Genomic DNA, 26,067 nt, shown 5'->3' on the forward strand with positions numbered 1-26,067 from the left:
GTTGAAATAACCTCTGACTCGTGCGTCAGACTCTGAAGGAGCATTTAATGTTCTGTGTGAACGCTGCTGCATGAAAGGCACCGTGGAGTTCAGCAGCAGAACGAAGCAAAAGGCACATGAAGAAAGAGTGTCCAGGGCTGAAGGACGAACTTTACAACACAGCTGCAACGAGACAAAGACGACGCGATCGTTCCAGAACACGGAGACGTCAAAACGACTCGATTCAGAGGCTGAAGGAGAGAGAGACGCTTCGTGAGCCTGTTCTTCTCTTTAAAGACGTTATTATATTATTATTATATCATGTTTTTGTCTGTTTCTATCATATCTGTGCAGAAATAAACCTGAAAGGAAACACTGTCGTTTAAAATGTGGTGAAAAGTCGTTGAATGGATAAAAAAGATCTATGGAAACGTGAATAAAAGCATTTTCACACTCTTTAATAAACTCTGGCTTCACTCTCTACGCTGTTGCTGCTTTGTTGTGTGTGTAGGGACTCTTCTCGTGTGTGTGTGTGTGTGTGTGTGTAGGGACTCTTCTCATGCTGCTGCAGAGGTTTGCTGTTATTTTCAGCAGCATTAGTGGTTAAAAAAGACCTTTGAATGCCTTCACCGTGCTGCCCCGAGCTAACCACTGTTAGCCACGTCTGCCTGTTAGCATCTCTCCTGGAAGAGAGCTGAGGAAGGCAAAGTCCTGGTTCCTACCCTCACCTGTGGTCCTGAAAGCTGGGTAAGGACCCACAGAACCAGGTCCAGGTCAGGACCCACAGAACCAGGTCCAGGTCAGGACCCACAGAACCAGGTCCAGGTCAGGACCCAAAGAACCAGGTCCAGGTCAGGACCCAGAGAACCAGGTCCAGGTCAGGACCCAAAGAACCAGGTCCAGGTCAGGACCCAAAGAACCAGGTCCAGGTCAGGACCCAAAGAACCAGGTCCAGGTCCAAGCGTGTGAAGTGTGTTTCCTCAGGAGGGGGTCTGGAGTCTCCCTTAGAGAGAGGGGGAGAAGTTCAGCATCCGTGAGGAACTCGGAGTAGAGCCGCTGCTCCTTTGTGTTGAAAGGAGCCAGTTGAGGTGGTTCAGGGTCATCTGGTCTGGATGAACCCTGGGCGCCTCCCTAGGGAGGTGTTCCAGGCACGTCCAGCTGGGAGGAGGCCTCGGGGAAGACCCAGGACCAGGTGGAGAGATTAGATCTCCACACTGGCCTGGGAACGCCTCAGGATCCCCCAGTTAGAGCTGGTTAATGTGGCCCGGGAAAGGGAAGTTTGGGGTCCCTGCTGGAGCTGCTGCCCCTGAGACCTGATCCAGGATCAGAGGCTGGAGCTGCTGCCCCTGAGACCTGATCCAGGATCAGAGGCTGGAGCTGCTGCCCCTGAGACCTGATCCAGGATCAGAGGCAGTTGATTTACAGCAGAGGAGCGGACAGGAAGGCGCTGTTTGAGTTCCAAAATAAAAGCCTCTGCCAGCGCTGTTGAACATGTTCCATAACAAGAGCACCTCCTGTTTGTGTGATGGGCGGAGGAGTTATCGCTGCTTCGGCACTCGTTACGACTCGTCTCTGTCTGGATGTCGAGTCACGACTCAGCAGTAAAACTGAGCACACACACACACACACACACACACACAACTTTAACAGGCTCCAGCGTGTGTTTGTGTGTGTGTGTGTGTGTGTGTGTGTGTGTGTGTTTGTGAGAACCAACAGAGTTTATGAGTGTGTGGGAGTTTTCCCAGCAGCACCTCGAGGAGTTTGCCGCAGCGAGGAAATGACTCGCATCCATCAAACAAATGTCGAATTAGCGCCTCCCCGGGTGTCACACAGCGGCGTTCTCCTGCAGCGACGCCGTCCACGGAAACTCTGAAACGTCCCTCGACTGACTCCGAGTTTAATGTGAATAAACAGCGAAGCAACACATCGCCTGAAGAAGACGATTACAAAGTGGAGGAAGAGAGAAAACAGAAGAGCTGAGGGACGAGACGGGAAGAGTCCAAAGTTTGGATCATTTCAGGAAAACTCTGTCCAGTGTTTCTACTGTGAAGCACAGCTAGCTTAGCACGATAGCACGACCTCAACGCTTCACCCTGAACAAGGGGCCCAACAGGAAACATCCAACAGACCACGACACTAAGGGCGCCCTCCCACTGTGCCTCCGTCCCGTGCCCCAGCACGTGTCACGGCTAAAGTCTGGTTCCTTTGACCAGTGTGAGTTCAACCGTACCACGTCTAGGAGCGGCACGCTTGCCGTCCACGGCCCGTTTGGGAGAGGTGGGCTTTAGTAAAGCACGTTTGCACGTGTACGAGCACGAGCGTGCGCACGTGTACGAGCACGATCGTGCGCACGTGTACGAGCACGTAAGAAAAGACGACAGGACGTAAGAAAAGACGACAGGACGTGGGCGTAGATGACAGGAAGTCAGACAGGAGTAACATCTGTTGACATGGTCTGTCCTCTAAACTAAATCAACAAGTTTCTCATGCCACTAAAATCATTTCTATCCCTCTGTTCAGTCTGACCTAACACCCTTTCAAAATAAGACTTCCGGGTCCAAAACGCTCCGTTGAAACAAACAGAGCCAAGGTCCGAACATGTGAAGGATCAGGATCAGGATCAGGATCAGGATCAGGATCAGGACCAGGATCAGGATCAGGATCAGCTCTGTGCTTAGTTAGAAAGAGGTCAAAGGTCAATGATGATGTTTTTAAAAACTCTGTTCAAACAACGGGAACACCAGGCTCCGACAGGAAGTCTTATTTTGAAAGGGTGTTACGTCACGACTGAACAGCTGGAGAGACACAGAGGATCAAATGATCAAATTATGACTAAAAAACATCAGAATTTCAGAATAAAACAAAGATTAATGCAGATATAGATTTAAAAAAGTCGACTTTAAACACTTTAGATCCGTTATGAAAGAACGCGTTTGTTCTGTTTCTGAATCCAAACGAACTCAAACTCTTCTGTGGAGAGAAGCGAGTTCACGGGAGGACGGCGGCAGCTTCGGCGTGCAGAGGAGAGAAGATGGAGGGAAGCTGCAGAGCGAGTGGGAGGACAGAGTCAGGAAACGTGGTCACGACTGGAGCTCAGGCTGCAGCGACACGTTCCCGCGGAGCAACGCAGGAACGTGTCGCTGCAGCGCCTTTTTACACCGTGAACAGGACCAGCAGGGGGCGCCGGAGGTTACCACGGTGACAGGAGATGGGTCAACCAGCCGAATCTAACACCATCTTTGACTGTAGATGGATATAATGATATTATTATGGTTGTTGTTTGTTGATTTGACACATTTGCTGCGTTTAATCATCTTGTTTTTCTGTTTCTGGTTAAATCGTTTAGTGGAATCGTGCGTTTGTCACGTTTGTCGTCTCGTCCCCGATCAAAAACACGATGGTGCGTCTCACGATCTCGTTCCTGAGCAAAGAAATTTACAAAATAAAATCTGTTTAAGTGATGAAAACGAGAGGAAAGTATCTGTGTTCGTCCGTGTCAGGGGTCGGCGCCATTTTTACAGAACCAAGCCCCGCCCACAGAGAGAGACTTCCTGTCTGGTCCAATCAGCATCAGTTCTCTGAGTGTCCACTAGGGGCAGGTTTCATGTGAAACAGCCGTTTACACAGCATCATTAAACCTGTTTAAGGACAAAAGAACATTCTAGTCTGTGTGTTTAGCTCAGATCTCCATGACAACACTGAGGGGGAGGGGCTAGTTTTTATTTGATTGGAGGTTAAAGGTTATGAATAATTAGGGGCGTGGCCTCTTGAGTGACAGCTAGCCTCTGGCCCTCACTTCTCCTCGGAGGTAAACGTCAGCCAGATGGACGTACGCCCCTCCCCCCGACGTCACATACATGCCCTTTTATGGTCAGAGGAAATTAAATCTTTGTCTGCACTTTAATCCTCAGTAACCATGGAGACAGTTTTTTTTAAGGTAGAAATCCAGGAGAGATGCTAACAGCCGGACGTGGCTAACAGTGGTTAGCTCGGGGCAGCACGGTGAAGGCATTCAAAGGTCTTTTTTAACCACTAATGCTGCTGAAAATAACAGCAAACCTCTGCAGCAGCATGAGAAGAGTACACACACAACAAAGCATCAATGGGCTCCTTCCACTGTAATGGACTTTACTATGAGAGGAGCTGGTGCAGGGGCCAGTAGGTAAGTCTTTAAAACACTCTTTAATAAACTCTGGCTTCACTAACTACGCTGATGACGCTTTGTTGTGTGTGTAGGGACGAGTACCAGGCTGATGCATCGCCGGCCGATATTATCAGAAGATATTTGCGTCTTTTAGTCGTATCGGCCGATGTGAGCTGCTGCGTTCTCTGATAGTTGTTCACAGCAGCTCCGTGGCGCTGCAGACGTCTTTTTAAGTTCAATTAAAGTTCCTTTTTTTAAAAAATTGGGTTAGGGTTAGGCTCTTAACATTTATTTTCATCATTGTGTCGTTTTTATGATTTAAACTGAGGGAGAAAAAGTAGAATCGGCTCCAAATATCAGTATCGGTCATAAAGGACCTGGAGCTGCACAGTGAAGACGTTTGGCGTTATTATAAAAAACTTCTCATCATGAACTGAATCCAAGTGGATTACCAAAGTCAATCCCAAAGGAAGGAGCCCATTGGTGCTTTGTTGTGTGTGTAGGGACTCTTCTCATGCTGCTGCAGAGGTTTGCTGTTATTTTCAGCAGCCTTAGTGGTTAAAAAAGACCTTTGAATGCCTTCACCGTGCTGCCCCGAGCTAACCACTGTTAGCCACGTCCGCCTGTTAGCATCTCTCCTGGATTTGATGATTAAAGTGCAGAAAAAGACCCTGGAGGAGGATTTTTACACTGGAATTTCACTCTAACTTAATAAATAATAAATGAATAAAGTGAATGTTTGGTGTTAACTGAAGTGTGTTTCAGCTGCAGAGACGATGAAGACACTTAACGGTTTATTTTACCGACTTCAGTTCACTATAAAAGACTATAAACAGCATCAGGTGTGAAGTGTCTCTGCGTGTTCGTGCCGAGGACACAGTTCAGCTCAAAACCACGTTTTTATAAAAGCTGATAAATAAATAAATACTGCGGAGTCACTTCAGTGAATGCTGCTCGTGTTCGGAGACAAAAGCCAGAAGAGTGGGCGATGGAGGGTTTTTATCCAGCGGGAAAAGACCTTCAGAGTGTGTGTGTGAGTGTGTGTGTGTGTGTGTGCGTGTGTGTGTGTGTGTGTGTCAGCTCGTGACTCTGAGCTCCCGGTACAGGAGCGAGGACGCCCCCTCGTCTCTCTTCACACACGGCCGCAGCTTTTCTCTTGGGTCTGCAGCGTTACAGAGTCTGATGGGACGCCGTCGCCCCCTGACCGCCTTTGACTCCACGCCGCTCTCCGGTCCGGTCCGGTCCGGACACGTTTGAGTCGGTTTGTAAATATTTAGAGGTGAATGCGCGGTGATGCCACACAGAGCTGCAGTCTCTCCATCAGCTCATCAGCTCCACTGAACATGCCTTTCTTTCCTCCTTTCAATCGCCATGGCAACACGAAGCCAGAGGCCATTATTCTTAATGGCTACCTTGGGCCCCTCAGTGTGAGTGTGTGTGTGTGTGTGTGTGTGTGTGATGTACATATTGTCCTGCGGGGAGCGTTTAATGCAGCTGCAGACACGTGGGGTTTCTGAGTGTTACTAAAGACGTGGATGCTGCAGAATGTTCCGGTCCTTGAACGCGGCGCCTGTAAATGTTGTTGTTGTTGTTGTTGTTGTCACATTTGATCCTGATTATTTCATCCTTTCATTCCACATCTACAGTCACTGACTGAAGACTGAAGACAAGCTAGTATGCGCCTGTTAGCTGCACTGACGTCTTCACCGCTACGACCGCGCCAGCGTCAACACTCAACGCCGCCCAGCAGATTCAACAGTTAGGCAGCGTAGCGACACATTAAACCGTGAGAACATGACAATAAATATGAAATAAATTAAAGAAAACTACACAATCAAACATGTTCCAGCAGGAAAGTGATCTGAGATAACATGTTTACAGACGATGCTACATGTAGCTGCTACATGCTAACGACAGGGAAAGCTGCATCTTGGCTCATGTTGTTCCTTTACCTCCACGACTCTGCTGCTCTGTGACACGAGGTCATAACTGAACTATAAAAGCCTGGATGCAGAGACGCAGCTGAGCGTCCGAACATAAACAAAGTCTAGAGGAGTTTTCCAGAATAATGAGAGATGTTTGAGTGAGGAGGACAAATGACTGATGACGTGATCATGATTAAATATTCAGGGCGTCCACATCAGCACGCAGGGTTTCGTTTGTGTGCTTTATCGGATCCATGTGTCGCATTTATGTTGTGAGTTATCGTTGTAAACTCAGATCATCTCGTCCAGTCACAGAGTAGTGCAGATTAAAAGAACTGAATATTAATATAAAGGTGCTTTTTCTTTACAGCAGTGCAGGTTCTGAAAAGCCTTCAGCTCTGTCTGAATACATAACTGCACTCACAACTACGGTCGGTCCTTGACTCAGGACGAGCAAAGAAAAGAGGATTTATGCAACAACGTTATGAAACTCCTCTCTGTGAGGGTCGCTGACGGACAGGAAGTCAAGATCGCTGCTGTTTCCTGTTTCCTGAGGACGAGAGTCTACGTCACCGAGCTTTAAGGAGCCGATCTGACACCAAAGTCTACGTCACCGAGCTTGAGGGAGCCGATCTGACACCAAAGTCTACGTCACCGAGCTTTAAGGAGCCGATCTGACCCCAAAGTCTACGTCACCGAGCTTTAAGGAGCCGATCTGACACCAAAGTCTACGTCACTGAGCTTTAAGGAGCCGATCTGACACCAAAGTCTACGTCACTGAGCTTTAAGGAGCCGATCTGACACCAAAGTCTACGTCACCGAGCTTTAAGGAGCCGATCTGACACCAAAGTCTACGTCACTGAGCTTTAAGGAGCCGATCTGACACCAAAGTCTACGTCACTGAGCTTTAAGGAGCCGATCTGACACCAAAGTCTACGTCACTGAGCTTTAAGGAGCCGATCTGACACCAAAGACTACGTCACTGAGCTTTAAGGAGCCGATCTGACACCAAAGTCTACGTCACTGAGCTTTAAGGAGCCGATCAGACACCAAAGTCTACGTCACCGAGCTTTAAGGAGCCGATCTGACGCCAAAGTCTACGTCACTGAGCTTTAAGGAGCCGATCAGACGCCAAAGTCTACGTCACTGAGCTTTAAGGAGCCGATCAGACGCCAAAGTCTACGTCACTGAGCTTTAAGGAGCCGATCTGACGCCAAAGTCTACGTCACTGAGCTTTAAGGAGCCGATCTGACACCAAAGTCTACGTCACTGAGCTTTAAGGAGCAGATCTGACACCAAAGTCTACGTCACTGAGCTTTAAGGAGCCGATCTGACACCAAAGTCTACGTCACTGAGCTTTAAGGAGCCGATCTGACACCAAAGTCTACGTCACTGAGCTTTAAGGAGCCGATCTGACGCCAAAGTCTACGTCACTGAGCTTTAAGGAGCCGATCACACACCAAAGTCTACGTCACTGAGCTTTAAGGAGACGATCTGACCCCAAAGTCTACGTCACTGAGCTTTAAGGAGCCGATCTGACACCAAAGTCTACGTCACCGAGCTTTAAGGAGCTGATCTGACGCCAAAGTCTACGTCACTGAGCTTTAAGGAGCCGATCAGACACCAAAGTCTACGTCACTGAGCTTTAAGGAGCCGATCAGACACCAAAGTCTACGTCACTGAGCTTTAAGGAGCCGATCTGACACCAAAGTCTACGTCACTGAGCTTTAAGGAGCCGATCTGACACCAAAGTCTAAATGAGAGGGGGGGGGCACTTAAAGTGCGGACACGTGACTTCCTGCTGACGGTGAAACAGGACGAGGGACTCACTTGTTCTTCCGGGCGTCGTTTCTGCTCGAGGGTCCCAGACTCTGAGAGGAGACACACAGGAGACAATCATCACTACGGATGCAGCGGCACGCAGCGCGTTAACTGTTACATGATTACAGGAGACACGCACACACACACACACACAGACACACACACACACACACACAGACACACACAGAGACACAGACACACACACACAGACACACACACGTCGATAAACACAGGAAATGGACAAATGAGGGATCACAGACGCAGCAGCAGATGCTCATTTATTCACTGATTCTCACACACACACACACACACACAGACACATGGTCACACACACACACGGTCACACACACACACACACACACACACACACACACACACACACACACACACACACACACACACACACACACACACACACACACACACATTTATTAATCACAGTGAAAACAACATTTATAAACAGTGCACATGAGAGCAGCACAACAAATACATCTAAACATGTTTAAATCTCCTCTGATCAAGAGGCTTCATCAGTTCATGTACGGATCTGACCAGGACCAGGACCAGGACCAGGACCAGGACCTGGACCAGGACCAGGACTAGGACCAGGACCAGGACCAGGACCTGGACCAGGACCAGGACCAGGACCAGGACCTGGACCAGGACCAGGACCAGGCTGGGACTCTTGGATGAGAGGTGAAACGTCTTCCTGACACAGAACCAAGTCCGGTTGCTTTTGACTGAAACTGCTTTGAGGAGAACGACGACCTGAACATGAGAACCTTCACAGACTCGACCCTTAAGTTTATTTTTATGATTTTATCAGTTCAGACTCTTTCCTGCAGATAAAGGTCGACTGAACTGCAGCTGTGGATGAAATAAAGATAAAACATATGCACATACGTACATATGCATATTACTGTGAGTGTGTGGGAGGAGGACGAGTCGCTAACGTCCTGCAGGCGGACGTGTTTCGACCTTCAGACTGCGGCGTGTTGTGTGTGAAGGACGTTGGATGCAGCAGGTGGACGTTTGACGGAGGAGTGACAGGTTCAGGCGCCGTGCTGGGAAACATCCAATCGCCTTGACAACTGAAGACGGCGGCGTGAGGGGAAAATTGGCGCCTGTTCACTCTTGAGGCGCTGAAGGTGTTTCGACATAAAGGACAGAGAGCAACAGGATCCTGGTTCCAGAGAGAAGCGTTCGGCGTTACGGTTCAAAGAAAACGGCGCTGGGATAAAACCCATCGCTCCGTGGCTCCGCCCACCTCCCCCCTCTGCAGACTCTGGCGCTCCATCTTCACGTTTCGCTCCGACAGGCTGAAGTCTGTGTGACTGGGAGTCAGGAAAGAAAGGAGTTTCACAGTCAGACGCTTCATCGAGCGCCACGACTTCTTCTCTACGAGGTTTCTCGACGCTAACGACCGGAGCTGCAGCTAACGGACATTAAATCAAGTCAAACACAATTATAATTACTAACTAATTATATATTACGTCTGGGGGAGGACTTTTGGTGTGGTAACCTAATACAGGTGTGTGCGCGTGTGTGTGTGTGTGAAAAACTCGCTACAGCTGCATTTCTTAAGTGATGAAACGGACAAGATGACGTTTTATTTCCCTGATTCACTGCTTTGTTCTGGATTACGGCGCTCGCTCTCCTTGAGGGGCTGTCACATGATCGTGTTTCTGCTCTGGTGTCACCGTGAGGTCGGGCACAGAGACCCAGTAAACGGCTAAACCGCCGTTAGCATTGTAGCAGCTGTTAGCTCGCCTCTACATTGGTGCTAACGCGCTGCATTGGTGCCAACGCCTCTACATTGGTGCTAACGCCTCTACATCGGTGCTAACGCCTTTACATTGGCCCTAACGCCTCTACATCGGCGCTAACGCCTCTACATCGGTGCTAACGCCTCTACATCGGTGTTAACGCCTCTACATCGGTGCTAACGCCTCTACATTGGTGCTAACGCCTCTACATCGGTGTTAACGCCTCTACATTGGTGCCAACGCCTCTACATTGGTGCTAACGCCTCTACATTGGTGCTAACGCCTCTACATCGGTGCTAACGCCTTTACATTGGCCCTAACGCCTCTACATCGGCGCTAACGCCTCTACATCGGTGCTAACGCCTCTACATCGGTGTTAACGCCTCTACATCGGTGCTAACGCCTCTACATTGGTGCTAACGCCTCTACATCGGTGTTAACGCCTCTACATTGGTGCTAACGCCTCTACATCGGTGCTAACGGCTCTACATTGGTGCTAACGCCTCTACATCGGTGTTAACGCCTCTACATTGGTGCTAACGCCTCTACATTGGTTTTACGCCTCTATGAACTATGAATGGAACGACAGGAGAAAAGCGTCTTTTTTTACAGTGGATCACTCTCGCTCTCTCTTGTCGAGAGTCCGTCCATAACTGCCACTTCAGTTTGTAAGTGACAGGTCCAGGCGACTCTTCTAAGACTTAATTGGCCGTTAAAGCCGTTAAAGCCGTAAAAAGCCGTTAAAGCCGTTAAAGCTGTTAAAGCCGTTAAAGCAGCCACTCAGGTTCAGATGTCAGAGTCAAACACATCGACTCCTCGTCTAAGACTCCAGTCCGAGTGTTGGAGCGAGGACTTGGCTTCACTGTGCGTCAGAAACATCAGCGAGGGCAGAAACGAGTCACGGAGCAGCTTCGTGTCTTTATTTCCGTCTCAGCTCGTCACAGACTTACTCACGTCTGCCGTCCTCTCACTCCATCTGTCTCTGCTCGCCCAAACACGCCACGGTCACCTCTCCTGCCTCTTTCTAAGAACTACAGACGACTCATCGGGAACACAATTCAGTTTCCTGAGCGGTCGTTTGGCTGCGTGGGCGACTGTGAACCTGCGTCTCCGGTCTGAGGACGGGGGGATGTCCAGCCCCCCCCCCCTCTCCTGTTGGAAACCAGCGTTTTAAACCAGATTGCTTATCGAGCGGGTGATTGTGGCGGCTGCAGGAGGACGAGCGCCCCGCAGGTGCATGTGTGGACGCGTCGTTATCACACGACCACAGTTCAGTCCGGCAGAGACAGAACTTTAACGCCACAGCGTGGGACAGAAGAGCGACTGTGATTAACCGCTGACTTTTGTATCGAACGACTTATTAAATGTAATTATTCTCAGCGTTCACATTTACAGCAACAACAGAAACAAAGATAAAGAAGTAACTTCACCCTCAGGAGTATTTATATGAAGTATTTAGAGATTTCACTGAAGAAAAAGCAGAAAAACACAATAAAACCATTTGTATCATATTTGCTACGCTAGTTTCTGAGAGCTCTGTTTTATCAACATTATCAATACTTTCCTTAAAAACCTGTTGTATACGACTTGAAACCTGCACTCTGCCCCCTAGTGGATTATCACTCCAACGCCGTCACTGGAGGGGCTTTTTTTGACCTTTTCAAAATGGCTGCCGTCATCAGATCAGCCATTTTCAAGAACTTACAGTCAGAATAAAAACATTTTTCATGATAAATAACTTCTGTATTGAAACAATGCATCATTTTTTAATAGTTCATTATTTATATTACAGTTAAATCGTGTTAAAAATGAGTGTATCCAATTTGATACTGTAGATATAAAAGGTGATTTATCCCTGAACACTCATGTCATAACATTTGTAAAATAATCTATTACAATAAAAGACTATTTTGATGATTGTATTAATCTAATTAAAGGCTGAAATGCCATCTTAAGTTACATTTTATGTGGAGAAAAATAAATATCAGTCGATTTCATTGCATGTGTTGAGGAAGGCACAGATGAACGCTGTGACGGGAGAAAAACTACCTCAAATGTTCAATATTGTCAAAATGTTGTGGGGAAAAATCTGTTTTTGTATCTAAAATTAACAGAAGTTGTGAACAAAAAGTTGACAAAACAATCCCATGTTTCAAATGTGATGTGTTTGAGGGTATAATAAACATTTCAGTCCCAAAAAATGTGAATTTTCTGACTATTTTTTCATGGGTCAGGCTTTACAGGGTTAAAGATATTGTGTTACAGTAAAAGTCCCGCGTTTCAAACCTTACTGAGGTAAAATCAGGCGTCGTCAGCAAAACGTAAATATAATTACACACGTGCAAACTCTTCAAAACACGTGTAAAAGCGTCTCAAACCTGATTACACATTATTAATAAATGATCTGAATTAAAAAAATAAGAGTAATCGTGATTATTTTTATGAATGTAGGAAATAATCTCCATGTGTGATCTTTAAAAACACGAATCCACAGGAAGACGATCAACGATCAAATCCCCATTTTTACACTTTTATGTTTCAAACATGATTTAAAAATTATAATTTTCCATATTTAATATTCTATCAGGAGGTCGCTCGACTGTTTAAAGATGCACTTTATTTTACAGGTGATTTTAAAACCAGTCTTTTTCACCTGAGACGCACGAACGCCTCCAGGAAGTGAGCGTTTGATTCTGGAGACGACGTTTTTAAATATTATTTTGATGAATTTTCACATGTTTTTACGTAAAAACGTGAAATAAACCTGATGAAGGTTCAGTGACTCGCAGACTCTCGTCTCCGCTGACCTCACGCTGAATCCAACCTTCATCACGCCGCCGCCACCGCCGCCTCGCCTCCTCATCGCTCTGATGCTATTTCTGTGAATGTCAACTCGCCGCTGTCCGGCCGCCGCACGCTTTGATGTCAGAGGGCGTCCTCTCTGCTGGGGGACGGCGAGGCAACGGACGCGGCCTTCAATTAACACCGCCGGGTGATTGGCTGATGACACCACGGCGCCCTGTGTGTTCTTCAGTGTGTGTGTGTGTGTGTGTGTGTGTGTGTGTGTGTGTGTGTGTTACATCAGTTACTGTTTTAGTTAAATATCCGGTTTCACGGAGACGAGACGCTCTGTGCAGGAGACGAGAGAGAGAACGATGTTTAAAAGTTACTGCTGCTTCACAATAAAAGCTTTGAAATCACAAAACAACGAGAGGCTTTTATTGTGAAGAGTTTACAGGAAATGTGATGTGTTTGATAGAACAAGGACGTCTGCAGTAAGGTTTATGAATCCAGGAGCGTTTATGAAACTAAAAATAAGGTTATTTTCTACCTCACTGACAAAGTAAACGATAGTTAATATAAAATATATATTTATATTTTCTTCATGTTCTCTTCATTCACGCTGTCGGAGGACACGACCTGAGGGCGAGGACGCCTCAGACCTGCGCTCATGAGACGATGAACTGCTGTGGAACGCCACTGTACGAGGAGACGTCCCTGGGACGCGCCCCGTTGCATTATGGGTAGATCCCGGCGAGCTGACGCAGCGTTTACATCTCTGAATCTGCAGAAACACGACTGGACCTCAACTTTATGCAAATGAGGTCCGTCCTCCCGACGAACCCGCCTCAAGAAACTCAAACAGTCGGAAAAGTTTCTGTTTGTGTTTCATGTTTCACACGTCGTCAGTGTGCGTTTGAGCCGCAGACGGCATAAAAACAGACGCAGCGTCTCCGTCAGCTCCGGTCTGTAACGTGATCCAATCGTGGTTCACACACCAGTAGCAGATACGAACCAAGACAGACGAGTTCAGAGTCTCAGCTCTGCAGCGCCGTCACCTCGAGTCTGCAGCGACCAATCAGAGCGACCGAACGTGGGATAAACATGGCGTCTGGGTCCCAAACTCTCTCAACCTCACAGTCTGAATAAAAACAGACGTAGCGTCTCCTTCAAGGTCCGTTCTCTAACTTGATCCAGTCGTCCTCGCCCACGGGAGTCTCCATCTTGTCTTTGACTCCGCCTCATTTCCTCTGACCATAAAAGGGCATGTATGTGACGCTGGGGGGAGGGGCGTACGTCCATCTGGCTGACGTTTACCTCCGAGGAGAAGTGAGGGCCAGAGGCTAGCTGTCACTCAAGAGGCCACGCCCCTAATTATTCATAAACTTTAACCTCCAATAAAATAAAAACTAGCCGCTCCCCCTCAGTGTTGCCATGGAGATATGAGCTAAACACACAGACTAGAATGTTCTTTTGTCCTTAACCAGGTTTAATGATGCTGTGTGATTCCTTCGTCTCAGATGTGAAGACTTTCCTGGTTTCTCTCCGTGGCGTGTGTGTCCATCATCACGTGGTGTGTGTCCATCATCACGTGGTGTGTGTCCATCATCACGTGGTGTGTGTCCATCATCACGTGGTGTGTGTCCATCATCACGTGGTGTGTGTCCATCATCACGTGGTGTGTGTCCATCATCACGTGGTGTGTGTCCACCATCACGTGGCGTGTGTCCACCATCACGTGGCGTGTGTCCACCATCACGTGGCGTGTGTGTCCACCATCACGTGGTGTGTGTCCACCATCACGTGGCGTGTGTGTCCACCATCACGTGGTGTGTGTGTCCACCATCACGTGGCGCGTGTGTCCCCCATCACGTGGCGTGTGTCCACATTCACGTGGCGTGTGTGTCCACAATCACGTGGTGTGTGTGTCCACAATCACGTGGTGTGTGTGTCCACCATCACGTGGCGTGTGTGTCCACCATCACGTGGCGTGTGTGTCCACCATCACGTGGCGTGTGTGTCCACCATCACGTGGCGTGTGTCCATCATCACGTGGCGTGTGTGTCCATCATAACGTGGCGTGTGTGTCCACCATCACGTGGCGTGTGTGTCCATCATCACGTGGCGTGTGTGTCCATCATAACGTGGCGTGTGTGTCCACCATCACGTGGCGTGTGTGTCCACCATCACGTGGTGTGTGTGTCCACCATCACGTGGCGTGTGTGTCCACCATCACGTGGCGTGTGTGTCCACCATCACGTGGTGTGTGTGTCCACCATCACGTGGCGTGTGTGTCCACCATCATGTGGAGTGTGTGTCCACCATCACGTGGCGTGTGTGTCCACCATCACGTGGCGTGTGTGTCCATCATCACGTGGCGTGTGTCCATCATCACGTGGCGTGTGTGTCCACCATCACGTGGTGTGTGTCCACCATCACGTGGCGTGTGTGTCCACCATCACGTGGCGTGTGTGTCCACCATCACGTGGCGTGTGTGTCCACCATCACGTGGCGTGTGTCCATCATCACGTGGCGTGTGTGTCCATCATAACGTGGCGTGTGTGTCCACCATCACGTGGCGTGTGTGTCCATCATCACGTGGCGTGTGTGTCCATCATAACGTGGCGTGTGTGTCCACCATCACGTGGCGTGTGTGTCCACCATCATGTGGAGTGTGTGTCCACCATCACGTGGCGTGTGTGTCCACCATCACGTGGCGTGTGTGTCCATCATCACGTGGCGTGTGTCCATCATCACGTGGCGTGTGTGTCCACCATCACGTGGTGTGTGTCCACCATCACGTGGCGTGTGAGTCCATCATCACGTGGCGTGTGTCCATCATCACGTGGCGTGTGTCCACCCTCACGTGGCGTGTGTCCATCATCACATGGCGTGTGCAGGCGGCGTGCTGCTCTCCGCTGCGTTCTGAGGTCCAGAGAATAAACGCCTCAGGGTCGTTCTTATGCCTCTTCTTCTCTTTCAGACGCTGAGTGGAAAGTTTGAGCAGAGCTGAGACGATTGAATCAGGGTGAGGGTGAGCCGTCGGGCGCGCAGGTGTGTGTGTGTGTGTGTGTGTGTGTGTGTGTGTGTGTGTGTGTGTTCAATCCGTCCGTCTTTCTCGCTCTAATAGACGCCGTGACCCTGGGCCTCGTCTCTTCCTGAGTCAACAGCAGCATTTCCATAGAAATCAGACACTCGAGCTCCACACACGCTGAAAGCACTCAAGACTGAACACACACACACACACACACACACACACACACACACACACACACACACACACACACACACACACACACACACACACACACACACACACACACACACACACACACACACACACACACACACACAATCCATGCAATTAATGATGAGATGTCAGAGCGAGGGGGCTCCAATGGCTCAGCGCCCCCAGCAGCTGGGGGTTCAGTGCCTTGCTCAACAGCAACTGCCCAGGAGATTAACTGGCACCAGGGACTCGAACCGGCGACCCTCCGGTTCCCAGTCGAGTCACCTCTGGACTGAGCTTCTCCCGCCCTGAAGCAGCGTTCAGCGTGTTCACGGGTCGTTGACGCAGGAAAATTAAAGTGATATTACAGCGTAAACTCCTCCTCCAGGGTCTTTGTCTGTACTTTGATCATCTGTAACCATGGAGACAGTTTTTATTAAGGTAGAAATCCAGGAGAGATGCTAACAGCCGGACGTGGCTAACAGTGGTTAGCTCGGGGCAGCACGGTGAAGGCATTCAAAGGTCTTTTTTAACCACTAATGCTGCTGAAAATAACAGCAAACCTCTGCAGCAGCATGAGAAGAGTCCCTACACACACAACAAAGCAGCAATGGGCTCCTTCCACTGTAATGGACTTTACTATGAGAGGAGCTGGTACAGGGGCCAGTAGGTAAGTCTTTAAAACACTCTTTAATAAACTCTGGCTTCACTAACTACGCTGATGACGCTTTGTTGTGTGTAATACTGCTTGTATTTCCACACTTTTATTCATTATTCTACTTTAATGACTGAGGATGTACAAAGTTTAGAGACGAAGAACAAACGTCACAAAAAGAAACAAATCAACAAAAATATAAAAATATCACAAACGAGTGATGAAGAGCGTTTCTGCTGCGGAGGTCGGGGAGTTCATCACGCTGCAGAGGAACGTTTCACCTGTGACTCTGACAAATATGAAACCTAACGAATAATAATAATAATAATGATGATGATGATGTGTCAGGCGTGTGTGTGTGTGTGTGTGTGTGTGTGTGTGTGTCTCAGGCCCGTCTTTGTCCACAAACGCTCCCAAACACTCCCACAGTGGAGTATTGAGCGGCCGTGCTCCCGCGGGGCGAATCACATCAGCGCACAAGTCAAGCGAGTCCCTCTGCACCTCCGTTACGCCGCTCCGCTGCGCCCGCTCCTCCATGAATCACCCGCCGTGAAAGACTGGCTCCATGAATCCAGCTGCCTTCTCATTCAGACTAATCCCGTAAAACAACACGGCGTGGATGATTGGTACCTCCGACCCTCCTCCACCACCCCCCCCCCCCTCCTCCTCCTCCTCCTCCTCCTCCTCCTCCTCCTCAGCGGCGTGTGTGCTGCGATACGAGCGCGCTGCTTAACCAAACGTGACCTCGAAGTCCTCGTTATTATTGTTTTTACCCTTCAGCGATTTATTTTAACCACCGCACAGAAAATGACAGCAGCGGCAGAACTACTGACAGGAAGTGGTCTGGGACCTGGGGCCGGTCTGGGACCTGGGGCCGGTCTGGGACCTGGGGCCGGTCTGGTCCAGGGGTCTGGACTTCAACCTGCACCTTAGCTCCTCGTGTGTTTCTGTGTCACGGTGCGTTTACGTGCAGTTAAACCTGATTGGGGTTAAAGTAATACCCGGGTTAACAGACCGAGAGAACTCCTTTACAACAGCAACGACACGAGGGCGTCACCATGGCGACTAACTCGTGACCTGTTTCTGTCCTCAGTCTGTCCAAACGACGTCCGCACTCTCCACGCTTTCAACGCTTTCAACGCTGTCAAAAGGTCATTGGAGGGGCATCTGGCGTCAGTGGTTGGAGCAGTCGGCCCTTATAAAGAGGCTGAAGGTCCTCGACGCAGCGGCCGCAGGTTCGACTCCGACCTGCGGCCCTTTGCTGCATGAACATCAGAGGAGCTGCACCAGACAGTCGGTGTTTGGTGTTTTTGATACGCAGACGGCGACGCAGCAGATTTCCTCTCTTTGAACGTTGAATAAGTCTCTTAACTGTGACTTCAGTTTGCTCACAGCGAGCGTGAGCGAGCATAAACGCTCCAGAACAGACGCAGGAAACACTCGCTGTCGTTGGTAACGTCCTGAAATCAGTGATTCCTGCTCCACTTCACTTCCACAGAAACACATGAGTCATCAGCATCGACGTGTCACCAAAAGCTTGAGCTCCAGGGAACGGCTCGACCCCTGGAGCCTCCGTGTGAACGGGCCCTCACTTCAGCCTGTCACTCACGCGGCGGGCGGGCGGGCGAGCCGGTGCTCTGAGGTGCCAGAGCCGCTGCGGTCGCTGCCAGGAGGGACGGCTCAGCCTCCCCCGTCTGCAGGCGCAGCGCCCGGCACATGAATGCTGGCCAACGAGCACGCTACAGTTCCACCGTCGCAGCGCCGACCAACATCAGAATAAAGCCCTGTTCAAATTAGTGAGGTGAGGTGAGAAGAGGGGGGGCAGCTGTCTGCGGTCTGTGCGTGTGTGTGTGTGTGTGTGTGTGTGTGTGTGTGTGTGGCTGATGTGATGCTTCATTAGCTTTACTGTAAATAATAATAAAGTAAAGATAATAAAGCTGCTGACGGACATTTATTTCACCTGTGAGCAGAAAGAAAGCAGCGTGTGTGTCTCAAAAGGTTAAACGTCCTTCATTAAGCCCCGCCCACAGCTTCCTGTTTGGTCCAATCAGGAAGCTCCGTCAGCGTCAGTTCTCTGAGTGTCCACTAGGGGCAGGTTTCATAACAGAGCAGTTTCTCATTGAGCCCCATGTTAAACAGTGTGAGTGCAACCGTACCACGTCTAGGAGCGGCACGCTTGCCGTCCACGGCCCGTTTGGGAGAGGTGGGCTTTAGTAAAGCACGTTTGCACGTGTACGAGTGTGCGCACGTGTACGAGCACGAGGCCTACGGCGGTTCTGAGGTCATTTCCTGTGCGCCTGTTGGGACGTAGAAAAAAGAAGGAGGGACCATGCGCGGACATTTCAAACAATGGCGGTGAAAGGTTCACGTTGGTGTGATGCGGAGGTGGAGTGTTTACTGCAGATTTGGTCGATGAAAAGATTCAAAAACAGTCGACAAGACGCACAAAAACTCCGAGGTCTACGGAAAGATCTGGAAACAAAGCCACGCATCGCCATGACGTCATCAATGCGTGTGACGTGTTACGGCGTGATGACGTATAGGCAGCAAGAAGCATTCTCCGAGGCCCAGGTAGTGTGAGTACAAACGGGCCTGGAGGGGGGGACAAGGACCCTAAAGCACGGGGCACGGGACGCACGCACAGTGGGAGGGCGCCCTGAGTTTCTTTAACACGACCCCAAATCTACTTTGATCATCATCATCATCATCCAGCCCCTAAAACCTCGCCGTGACACATCAGAACAGCGTGTTCCTGGAGTTTCCTGTGACGCCTCGAGTCGGTTTACTGTAGAAAAGATGCAGAACATAAAAAAACAAACAGGGTCAGAGGGACAGAGAGTGTTTCTCAGACTGGAGGAACATCTGAAAAACACGCTGAGTCACTGAACAGGTGTGAAGAGTCACCTGGACACGAAGAGTCTCTCTGATGAGCAGCGTCCTGCATAATGCAACGTGCTGCGTTCAGGCTCCGCTGCTGTCCACCACCTGCTGCCCCCCCCCCCCCCCCCCCCCCCCGACACAAACTTTCCACTGAAGCTGAACCAACTTTGACTTTTGTTTTACGACTTTTTATGAGGTCAACAGGAGCAGGAGGCTGCAGGGACGATGTTTCCATGCTGGGCCTGAGCGACAGGACGGAGACGCGGATGCTTGGGTCTCCGCGCTGGCACCTGGCTGCCTGCGTTGCCTGGAAATCTATTATTTACTGAGACAGCGGAGCAGAATGACAGCGAGCCGAGAGGACGCCAGCTGCACCGCTGTGTTCACCGACTCGTCTTCAGCTCAGAGCTGCAACAGGAACTCCACCTGCTGCTGCTCGGAGCCTCAGTCACATCACCTCAGACAGAAACGTCCTAACAACGAGACGAGCGACGCAACACACAAGAGCTGCAGCTGCTGATCATTAAACACACTGAGAGCAGAGAGTTTGGACCTTTCTCCTTTAAACAATGACTCAAAACAATCAGTCCATCATTGAAATGTCTCTGCAGCTCTGTTACAGAGGACTAGGGTGGAAACGTGTCTTTGGATGAACGGTCAGAAGGACGGGACGATCGGCGTTGAGTTGATCGTCCTCACGAGGGACATGACCAGCGGTCTGACCAGTAGTGTCCTGCAGAGCTCCAGGCTCCGCCCCCTCCAGGACCCAGGGTGCAAAATCACCACGAAGGGCCTCGACTGAACCATGGCACTGTCGTGACGTTGCGTGTGTGGGATCCAAAGTGATCTCACACACAAGCTTGTAGAAAACGCTACGCACAGTCAAAAGAGGCTAAACCGTAAATGCAACAATGCACAAAGACAGACGTCTGATTTTAGGGTGACGGCAGAGTTAGGCGTGAAAAACACTAAAAAAGGCCGTGGACGGGTTCAGTACGGACGGAATTGACATTTTGCATCTTTTTGTGGTGGTTTTGCATCTATTTTTAGTCATTTTGCATCTTTTTGTGGTGGTTTTGCATCTATTTTTAGTCATTTTGCTTCTTTTTGTGGTGGTTTTGCATCTATTTTTAGTCATTTTGCTTCTTTTTGTGCTGGTTTTGCATCTATTTTTAGTCATTTTGCTTCTTTTTGTGCTGGTTTTGCATCTATTTTTAGTCATTTTGCTTCTTTTTGTGGTGGTTTTGCATCTATTTTTAGTCATTTTGCATCTTTTTGTGGTGGTTTTGCATCTATTTTTAGTCATTTTGCATCTTTTTGTGCTGGTTTTGCATCTTTTTAAAAGAGGCTAAACAGAAAGTGCAACAACGCAGATTAAATCAATGTTACATGACGGTGATGCTCAGGGTTCAGCATGAAAAACACTCGGTCAGGATCATTAAAGCGGCTGTGGATCGGTTTAGAACGGAGGGGAATTGAACCCCGCTCCACTGGGTCAAAGTCCTGTGTTTGACTGTTGATGAACATCTCAGTTATAATGTTTACAGACGAGTTCATGTGCTAGAGTTCACAGATTCATACGGTTCGTTCACTCATGAAACGCTAACCAGCGTAGCATGAAGCGTGGGGGGATTAGAACGCTAGCTAACGTTAGCTGTTGTTAAACTCAGCGTAGAAAACACATTTCTGTCACCAGACGAGAGACGAACAAAGACAAAGACAGAAGTGCGTCCTCCGCAGAGTTTGGTCCAGAGCTCGGTGTTAGGATCTGCAGCTGTAAATCAAACTGCAGTGGGCTCAGTCTGGAGCCTCTCAGACGGACGGCACTGACCAAACACATGAATTCAGGGTGAATCTAATTCCCAGGGATGTGATCCAGGACACAGTTGGTCTGCAGGTGTCGTGCATGTGAGAGTTATTTACAGCGACAGCGAGACGACGTGAGCGTGAAATCGTCTGCTGCACTTGCTCACGGGAGCAGAGGGGAACGGTGTGGATGAGAGCAGATCACAGAGCCGAGCGTGTTAATGATGTGTTTGCACCAACATCCTCCCCGAGTCACAGATCACACAGCGCCGCTCGCACTCACTCCTGATTCACGGGGACCGCCGTCGCCTCCGGAGCGTGAAAGCCGAGTCTCAGGGATCCAGGAGAACGAGTTAGAGATCAATCACTGAGCCTCTGCGGGCGGCGGCAGCAGCAGCGGAGCCATCAGTCAACACTGAAACAGCTTCTTTTATCACCACGCAGACACAACAGAGCAGGAGGAGGAGGAGGAGGAAGAAGTGCTGCAGTGTTTTCATCCGCTCAGAGGAAGAAACTCCAACAGACTAAGACTGAACTCTGCAGGAGACTGAACTCTGCAGGAGACTGAACTCTGCAGGAGACTGAACTCTGCAGGGACTGAACTCTGCCAACGACAACAGAGTGTCACACACGGCCCCTACAGGTGCTACGTTAGCAGCATACTACGTTAGTGCAAGAATGCAAGAATTATGAATCAATGGGCCCCTGGGCACAGACATGTAGAAGGCCACACACTCCGTATCATTTAAGAGTCGACCTTCAGTCATTTTGCATCTTTTTGTGGTGGTTTTGCATCTATTTTTAGTCATTTTGCATCTATTTTCAGTTATTTTGCATCTATTTTTAGTCATTTTGCATCTTTTTGTGGTGGTTTTGCATCAATTTATAGTCATTTTGCATCTTTTTGTGGTGGTTTTGCATCTATTTTTATTCATTTTGCATCTGTTTTCAGTCATTTTGCATCTTTTTGTGGTGGTTTTGCATCTATTTTTAGTCATTTTGCATCTTTTTGTGCTGGTTTTGCATCTATTTTTAGTCATTGTGCATCTTTTTGTGCTGGTTTTGCATCTATTTTTAGTCATTTTGCATCTTTTTGTGGTGGTTTTGCATCTATTTTTTGTCATTTTGCATCTTTTTGTGGTGGTTTTGCATCTATTTTTTGTCATTTTGCATCTTTTTGTGGTGGTCTCTCTTTGTTTTCTGTCAATACGCTTCAAAGAAATTCACTTTCACAGCTCATAAAACTAAACACATAAAGCAGCTTTGAGCCTGAAATCCTCAACGTTCACACTTTATTTATGAGTTATTTTTTTTAACTCAACACTGGAAGTGAAAGTATCACAGAGACCAACACTTGTGTGCAGCTGTGACTGTGTTTCTGAAACGGTGAGAAAATGACGCAGGAACAAATCACAGTCACTGAAGCCCACTCAAGTTCACCGGCCCACATCATCACGCCTCACCGTGGATTCATCACAGTCTGGAGCCTCACACACACACACACACACACACACGCACACATGCACGCACACACACACACACACACACACGCATGCACACACACAAACACAGGGACAGACACACACATGCCCACACACACACACACTCCAGTGCATTCGGTAATCGCCGCTCAGCCGACTGCTAAAGCTGTTAGCATCATGAAACACTCTTTAACTACGCTGATGATGCTTTGTTGTGTGTGTGTGTGTGTGTGTGTGTGTGTGTGTGTGTGTGTGTGTGTGTGTGTGTGTGTGTGTGTGTGTAGGGACTCTTCTCATGCTGCTGCAGAGGTTTGTGTTATTTTCAGCAGCATTAGTGGTTAAAAAAGACCTTTGAATGCCTTCACCGTGCTGCCCCGAGCTAACCACTGTTAGCCACGTCCGGCTGTTAGCATCTCTCCTGGATTTCTACCTTAATAAAAACTGTCTCCATGGTTACTGAGGATTAAAGTGCAGACAAAGACCCTGGAATGACCCTTTAAACTTCTTTATGTGCATTTATAAATAAGAGTTTCCTGATATTCAGAGTGTTTAGCGTGTGACGCCTGCAGGAGGAACCTCGGAGCCGATCAGAGACGTTAAACACTGAAGATAATCTTAAACATCAGAGCTCTGTGTCGAGCGCCAGGACACGACTCAGCGGATTCTCAGGTGGCGGCGGGACGAGCTGCGTGTTCTGGACACGACTTCCTGTTGTTCCTCTGTCACGTGTCTGTTTCTGGACACGACTTCCTGTTGTTCCTCTGTCACGTGTCTGTTTCTGGACACGACTTCCTGTTGTTCCTCTGTCACGTGTCTGTTTCTGGACACGACTTCCTGTTGTTCTTCTGTCACGTGTCTGTTTCTGGACACGACTTCCTGTTGTTCCTCTGTCACGTGTCTGTTTCTGGACACGACTTCCTGTTGTTCCTCCGTCACGTGTCTGTTTCTGGACACGACTTCCTGTTGTTCCTCTGTCACGTGTCTGTTTCTGGACACGACTTCCTGTTGTTCCTCTGTCACGTGTCTGTTTCTGGACACGACTTCCTGTTGTTCTTCCGTCACGTGTCTGTTTCTGGACACGACTTCCTGTTGTTCCTCTGTCACGTGTCTGTTTCTGGACACGACTTCCTGTTGTTCCTCTGTCACGTGTCTGTTTCTGGACACGACTTCCTGTTGTTTCTCTGTCACGTGTCTGTTTCTGGACACGACTTCCTGTTGTTTCTCTGTCACGTGTCTGTTTCTAGACACGACTTCCTGTTGTTCTTCCGTCACGTATCTGTTTCTGGACACGACTTCCTGTTGTTCTCCTATCACGTGTCTGTTTCTGGACACGACTTCCTGTTGTTCTTCCTTCACGTGTCTGTTTCTGGACACGACTTCCTGTTGTTCCTCTGTCACGTGTCTGTTTCTGGACACGACTTCCTGTTGTTCCTCTGTCACGTGTCTGTTTCTGGACACGACTTCCTGTTGTTCCTCTGTCACGTGTCTGTTTCTGGACACGACTTCCTGTTGTTCTCCTATCACGTGTCTGTTTCTGGACACGACTTCCTGTTGTTCCTCTGTCACGTGTCTGTTTCTGGACACGACTTCCTGTTGTTCCTCTGTCACGTGTCTGTTTCTGGACACGACTTCCTGTTGTTCCTCTGTCACGTGTTTGTTTCTGGACACGACTTCCTGTTGTTCTTCTGTCACGTGTCTGTTTCTGGACACGACTTCCTGTTGTTCCTCTGTCACGTGTCTGTTTCTGGACACGACTTCCTGTTGTTCCTCCGTCACGTGTCTGTTTCTGGACACGACTTCCTGTTGTTCCTCTGTCACATGTCTGTTTCTGGACACGACTTCCTGTTGTTCTTCCATCACGTGTCTGTTTCTGGACACGACTTCCTGTTGTTCCTCTGTCACGTGTCTGTTTCTGGACACGACTTCCTGTTGTTCCTCTGTCACGTGTCTGTTTCTGGACACGACTTCCTGTTGTTCTTCCGTCACGTGTCTGTTTCTGGAAACGACTTCCTGTTGTTTTTCCGTCACGTGTCTGTTTCTGGAAACGACTTCCTGTTGTTCCTCTGTCACGTGTCTGTTTCTGGAAACGACTTCCTGTTGTTTCTCTGTCACGTGTCTGTTTCTGGACACGACTTCCTGTTGTTCCTCTGTCACGTGTCTGTTTCTGGACACGACTTCCTGTTGTTCCTCTGTCACGTGTCTGTTTCTGGACACGACTTCCTGTTGTTCCTCTGTCACGTGTCTGTTTCTGGACACGACTTCCTGTTGTTCCTCTGTCACGTGTCTGTTTCTGGAAACGACTTCCTGTTGTTCCTCTGTCACGTGTCTGTTTCTGGACACGACTTCCTGTTGTTCTTCTGTCACGTGTCTGTTTCTGGACACGACTTCCTGTTGTTCCTCTGTCACATGTTTGTTTCTGGACACGACTTCCTGTTGTTCCTCCGTCACGTGTCTGTTTCTGGACACGACTTCCTGTTGTTCCTCTGTCACGTGTCTGTTTCTGGACACGACTTCCTGTTGTTCCTCCGTCACGTGTCTGTTTCTGGACACGACTTCCTGTTGTTCCTCTGTCACATGTCTGTTTCTGGACACGACTTCCTGTTGTTCTTCTGTCACGTGTCTGTTTCTGGCGTCGGTCGATGGCGTGACGCTGAGCTCTGCGTCTCTTCTTTCTTCTTCTCTGTCTCTTGAGGTGAATGTTCTGAAAGCTTCTAACTGGAGCTGAAGCATTTGTCCGTCTGTGGTGCAGCCGGTGACTCACCGCGGACGTACTGGAGAGGTTCACCGCAGACGCACTGGAGAGGTTCACCGCAGACGCACTGGAGAGGTTCACCGCGGACGTACTGGAGAGGTTCACCGCAGACGCACTGGAGAGGTTCACCGCGGACGCACTGAAGAGGTTCACCGCGGACGCACTGGAGAGGTTCACCGCGGACGCACTGGAGAGGTTCACCGCGGACGTACTGGAGAGGTTCACCGCGGACGCACTGGAGAGGTTCACCGCGGACGTACTGGAGAGGTTCACCGCAGACGCACTGGAGAGGTTCACCGCGGTTTAAAACACTCAACAACAACAACAACAACAACAACAACAACGCGGATAACATCCATCGACAGCTTTCCCTCACCACAGCGGGTCAAGAGTGTGACCTCTGAGTCAACAGGGAACAAACGAAGGTCGCAGCGTTCAACGAGCGACGACACAAACGACGATTTACACACTGAAGCAAACAAACAAACAAACAAACAAACAAACAAACAAACAAACAAAGGAGCTGTGTTTTAACTGCTCACATGTTTTTTCAGCATGAGCCTGAAGGTTCTCATGTGTTCAGGTCGTCGTTCTCCTCAAAGCAACTTCAGTCCAAAGCAACTGGACCTGGTTCTGTGTCAGGAAGACGCTTCACCTCTCATCCAAGAGGCTTCATCAGTTCATGTACACATCTGACCAGGACCAGGACCAGGCTGGGACTGGACCAGGACCAGGACCAGGACCAGGACCAGTACCAGGCTGGGACTGGACCAGGACCAGGACCAGGACCAGGGCCAGGACCAGGACCAGGCTGGGACTGGACCAGGACCAGGACCAGGACCAGGACC

The 26,067-nt window shown here is 49.2% G+C and overlaps 1 protein-coding gene across 1 annotated transcript in view; it reads right to left on the minus strand.

The window, feature by feature from the left end:
- ankfn1a (ankyrin repeat and fibronectin type III domain containing 1a) overlaps nt 1-26,067 on the minus strand; it is a gene marked incomplete at its 3' end in the record, with an annotated part of 70,172 nt that overhangs the window by 33,958 nt on the left and 10,147 nt on the right. Inside the window, 1 exon segment of the mRNA XM_083933373.1 lies at nt 7,879-7,919. Within this exon segment, the coding sequence (XP_083789499.1) occupies nt 7,879-7,919 (41 nt within the window).

Source organism: Echiichthys vipera, assembly GCF_963691815.1.
Source record: "Echiichthys vipera genome assembly, chromosome: 18".
In the NCBI taxonomy this organism is placed as follows: domain Eukaryota; kingdom Metazoa; phylum Chordata; class Actinopteri; order Perciformes; family Trachinidae; genus Echiichthys; species Echiichthys vipera.